The sequence below is a fragment of the Barbatula barbatula genome, assembly GCF_947034865.1.
Source record: "Barbatula barbatula genome assembly, contig: scaffold_208, whole genome shotgun sequence".
Lineage (NCBI taxonomy): Eukaryota > Metazoa > Chordata > Actinopteri > Cypriniformes > Nemacheilidae > Barbatula > Barbatula barbatula.
In genome coordinates this window covers 10,001-15,294 of record NW_027636885.1, presented here as the reverse complement: position 1 = coordinate 15,294, position 5,294 = coordinate 10,001, and the positions used below count along the sequence as shown (strand labels likewise).

General features: G+C 43.2%; 1 protein-coding gene across 1 annotated transcript in view; it reads left to right on the top strand.

Moving 5' to 3' along the window:
• Window positions 1-454: 454 nt before the first annotated feature.
• Window positions 455-5,294, top strand: part of prag1 (PEAK1 related, kinase-activating pseudokinase 1) — a 14,840-nt gene continuing 10,000 nt past the window's right edge. Inside the window, exons 1-2 of the mRNA XM_079488387.1 lie at window positions 455-815; window positions 2,360-3,558. Of these exons, the coding sequence (XP_079344513.1) occupies window positions 582-815; window positions 2,360-3,558 (1,433 nt within the window). The 5' untranslated portion in view covers window positions 455-581. The remainder of the gene's footprint in view (window positions 816-2,359; window positions 3,559-5,294) is intronic.

The following is a 5,294-nucleotide window of genomic DNA, read 5'->3' as shown; positions in this document are numbered from 1 at the left end:
AAATCCAGTTAGAGATGAATGAAGTTAAAGATAGACTGAATCTGGACCATGGCACTTTCATTCATTTCAAAACTGAGCTGGATCATATCACAGTGATTTCACTGCATTTATACTGAGTCTGCTTTGTTTTTCAAACATGGCTGTTCAATTTCAGAAGTTGCTTTCTTTTTCCTAAAATAATGTCAAATATATGTTGGTTATATCATTTCTTTGATATATTTGAATACAATTTAAATTGGCTTTAGGAAAAGAAATATCGTATCGCTTTATTGTTATTTATTGATCTCATATAGCATTTCTCCTCAAGATCGCACAGCCCTTACACTGGATTCTGTTGTATTATTTCATTTCTATAAAGTGAGAGAGCAGGATTTAGAGAGATTTGTTTCTTCTGATCTGACTATGTGCTCAAAGTCTCTTGTACGAGTGCACATTTCATTCTGAAAGTCAAAAAGTGTGAATGAAGGCTTGCCCGGTGATCAAGTGAGTAAATCAGATCTGTGTTTTGTCAGGTCTCTGATGGAGCGAGTGTGACGCAGCGGTGGAGTCCAGACGGACGAGACGTCTGCTCGCGTGTTAAAATGTCTGCGTGTGCCGACTTCGCAGAGCACGTGTGGAAACCCGGATCGTGTAAGAACTGCTTTCATCCTCGCAGCGCTCACGGGCAGAGCTCTGTGTGTGTCAGGAACAGTCTTCTGCTGGAGGACGAGGATGGGTTGAGCTCTCCATCACCTTACAGTAAACCCACCATCGCTGTCAGACCCACCATGATGAACATGGACATCAACACGGATATCAACATGAACATGGAGCAGGTAACCCTGTCAGTGGATAAACTCCTGTCGTGTTTGGGTATGATGATGTTAAAGAGGGGAGGGGCTTACGTCTGTAAATCAAGATAACACACCAGCAGAGTTTATGGGAAATGACCGGCGTGAGATTATACTGATAGCGTAATTTCTCTGACTGATCACAAAATAAACGCACATGAGAAGAGCACACGCCTTATTTGTGCTCGAGTAAACATCAGGCATGTCTGAGACGCTGCAGTTTTCTCTAAACCAAAACTTTAGTGCACGGTATTGAAGAAAAATGACACAATCTGTCTCACAAAGTCTAGTGAGGAAACAATGAGCATTAAAGTTTGATTTCAATCTTTGATGTGGTCTCAGTCAGTCATCAAGATATCAAGATTATATTTTCACAGAATGTTTGTTTACATTGTGTAGAATCATTTTATGTAGAAAACAGTAAATTTCATTTTGGAAAGTTTGATCTATTTCACAAAACTTTATTGGCATTGAATAAATGTTCTATTGAGTAAAAGTATTGTGAGAAAGAAAAGGTCTTATAAGAAATATTAACTGAATGATTCTTTGAGGAACAAAAATTGGTATCACTGTGGAAATCTGTTTCTAGCACCTTTGTTTTGAAGGGCGCAAACCCAGTTTGAACTATGATAAAATCTATTTAAAAACAGAACATTATATACATAACAGACATGGAGAGCACACATAGACACTAACACTCTAACTTTACATCACTTAATGAAACATTAAAATCATTCAGTTACTGCAAACCAGTGTGATACGCTCATTTGTGACATTATGATAATATCAGTATATTGCACAACCCAAGAGTCATTGGCAAGAAGACTTCATTCATATGTTGTGTTCATGTGTCTTTATTTCATCATGTCAGGTTTTTCTTGCATTACATAGTTTATTGACTCTTATTAGGGCTGCGCAATTTATCGAAATTATTGAAATACCGCAAATGTGCATATCGCAATATTTTGCAATAACAGAATTATTTTAAAAAATCTAAAAGTTGCGTATAGTCTATACGATGTAGGTTGATGCAGATAGCAGAGAGACATGTGTGGAAGATGATCAATAATCAGAATAATGTCAAATATGGATGTTATGGATCATTTTCAGTTTTTAAATGTACGTTTTGCAAACTTCTAACCATTATTCAATCGCACATTGCATTATTCAAAAATTGTTAGTCGCACAGCCCTATTGGTTATATAATTTATTTTGAAACAATTTAAATACATTTGAGAAAATTAAATGTATCGCATATCAGATATCGCCTTTTTCTTTAATATCACACAGCCCTATTGGTTATATAGTTTTTTTTAGATATATTTTGAAACTATTTAAATACATAAAATGTTCTCAAATCTATCGCATATCGAATGTCGCATTATTTAGCATGCTATTGGATATCGCATTTTTCTTTAATATCGCACAGCGATAGTTTTTTCATAAAAGGAGCTGATTATCATTTTGTTGTTCATTTAAGCACACCGTTTGAGTTGTTGTTAACTGTGAGGTATGTTTGTGTACTTCAGAACGTTCAGATGAGCGCCGTGGGATTTAAGAAAGCCGTGGATTTGGCTCCTCTGTTCATGGATAGTAACGGATGCCACAGGACTCTGCTCATACAAAACAACTCCATCTCTGGAACGAAGGAATATTCCAGCAAATTCACATCAAACCTCTCAGCGACAGGATTCTCTAACGACTCTATGATCATCAGTAACATCTTTATGAGTGAAGAAGACGGCGGTGTGAGAGAGAATGGAGACCCCTGCAGACCACAGAATAAAGCGTCTCACAGCACTTATGTGAACGGAGATTCATGTCTTCACGCCGTGACTCAAAGAAACCTGTCGACAGGTGATACAGGAGGTCGTCTCGGGACAGACGTGGGATCTGCAGCAGCGGTGAACAGACTCAACAGAACATCTCAAGGGAGTTGTCCAGACTCACTTCTGTCAGATGGAAGCAGTATAGATTCATTCACGAGTCCTCAGAGCTCTCGGGATGCAGCAAACGCTCCACCGGACAGACTCGAGGAGAGCGAGCCCATCTACGCCGAGAGCACCAAAAGAAAGCGTCGACCGCTGGAAGATGGACAAACTCGTCCGGAGGGCGGTGAAAGTCACAGAGCAACTATCACAGTCATGGCCGCCCGTACGGAGGAAAACAACCTGACGTTTTACCTGAGGAGCCCGGATTCTGCCGTCAGCACTCAATGGACTCACTTCAGCCCTAAAGATCCGTGTGTCCCGGCCTTCACGTGGCCAGACGCCTCCAGTCCCACCGCTTCAGCCCCACCAAAACCTCAGTCCAGTCCACCGGTGCCTCCTAAAATCAACACTCGCTCACCCAGACTCGGAGCCTCCAGTTTAACACCGTTACCTGAACTCAGCTTCCATGTGTCTCCAAAAGAAGTCCCGCAGGGAGACGGACCGCCGGAGCGCAGATCCTTGAGCCTCAGGAGTCTGGAGGGTCGTATCGATGAGGTGGATGAAGAGCATGAGCGTGAGGAGGGGACGGCCCGGAGAACAGTGTCTGACCTCAATGAATCTGCTGTTTGTGAGAGTCGGTCGAGCGAGGGCAGAACCACGACAGGCACCAATAGCAACAAAAGCTCCAGTCAGACGCAAGAGCTCAGAGCCGTCGCATCCTCGTCTCTTCTAGAAGTCAACGCTGAGAGAACCGCAGGATCTGAACCTCCTCCACCTCCTCCAAAAAAACACCACCGGTGAGAAACACTTGTGATCATTTCGACGTTAAAAAGGAGATTAGATGTGGTTTAAATGAAACATTATTTCTGATGTGTTTTATATTCAGTGTTTTCTTGACTTCTTGAGTTTGTGAGTCTGATCTCAGATTAGATCAGATTATTATAAATTATTGGATGAGCAGATCTTTAGATGATGTTACTGAAACAGAAGTCATTTAGTCAGAACTAGATTCTCAGTGTTTCATTTGTCTGAAGACGGAGAGTTTTCTGCATCCTCCTGTAAAAAACGAGTCATGGTTTTACTACAGTAACCACACTTTCACACTACACCAATATTCATAGTAAAATAGTACTATAATAAAACTGTGGTGAATATTCTGTTGCTTGTGTTTGTGTGCCGCTGTTGTTATTGAAAGTGTTTCAGCTGTTTTATTGTGAATGTGACTGTCAGTACTGTCAGTCTCTTCAGTACAGCAGGACGCTTGTGTAAATACAGTTTTTGTCTTCACATGTGTGTGTGTGTGTATGTGCGCGTGTCTGTCCCTGTGTGTGTGTCAGTATGTGTGTGTGGTGTGTGTGTGTGTGTATGTGCGCGTGTGTCAGTATGTTTGTGTGGATGCACGCGCGCGAGTGAGTGTGTTTGTGTGGTGTGTGTGTGTGTGTGGATGCGTGTGCGAGTGAGTGTGTTTGTGTGGTGTGTGTGTGTGTATGTGCGCGTGTGTCAGTATGTGTGTGTGGATGCGCGCGCGCGAGTGAGTGTGTTTGTGTGGTGTGTGTGTGGATGCGTGTGCGAGTGAGTGTGTTTGTGTGGTGTGTGTGTGTGTATGTGCGCGTGTGTCAGTATGTGTGTGTGGATGCACGCGCACGAGTGAGTGTGTTTGTGTGGTGTGTGTGTGTGTGTGTGTGTATGTGCGCGTGTGTCAGTATGTGTGTGTGGATGCGCGCGCGCGAGTGAGTGTGTTTGTGTGGTGTGTGGATGCGTGTGCGAGTGAGTGTGTTTGTGTGGTGTGTGTGTGTATGTGCGCGTGTGTCAGTATGTGTGTGTGGATGCACGCGCACGAGTGAGTGTGTTTGTGTGGTGTGTGTGTGTGTGTGTGTGTATGTCCGCGTGTCTGTCCCTGTGTGTCTGTCCCTGTGTGTGTGTCAGTATGTGTGTGTGGATGCGTGTGCGAGTGAGTGTGTTTGTGTGGTGTGTGTGTGTGTGTGTGTGTGTATGTGCGCGTGTCTGTCCCTGTGTGTGTGTGTATGTGCGCACGCGCGCGAGTGAGTGTGTTTGTGTGGTGTGTGTGTGTGTGTGTGTGTGTGTGTGTGTGTGTGTGTGTGTGTGTGTATGTGCGCGTGTCTGTCCCTGTGTGTGTGTGGATGCGCGTGCGTGCGAGCGACCGAGCGAGTGTGTTTGTGTGGTGTGTGTGTGGTGTGCGTGTGTAATCTGTTAAAGATGGACACTATGTTTGGATGTTGTCGGTCATGTGGTAAGGGTCATGAGATAAAAGTCTCTCAGGTTGATGTTTAGCTCTCGTCTCACAGCTGTTGTCGTGTGTCTCAGGTTTTATTCTCTTGCTTTGACTCATCATCAGAAAACAGTTTATACTTTAGACTGATGTGTTTTGACTGTAAATACACGTGTGACGTCCAGAACGGTTAGAGTCGCTTTCGGCTGATGGTCAGATCTCACATGTTCGACTTCTGCAGTTCACACCGAATAATATGAAGGTAAATCAGTAGCAAAAGCATGTCGATTTTAATTTGAGAAC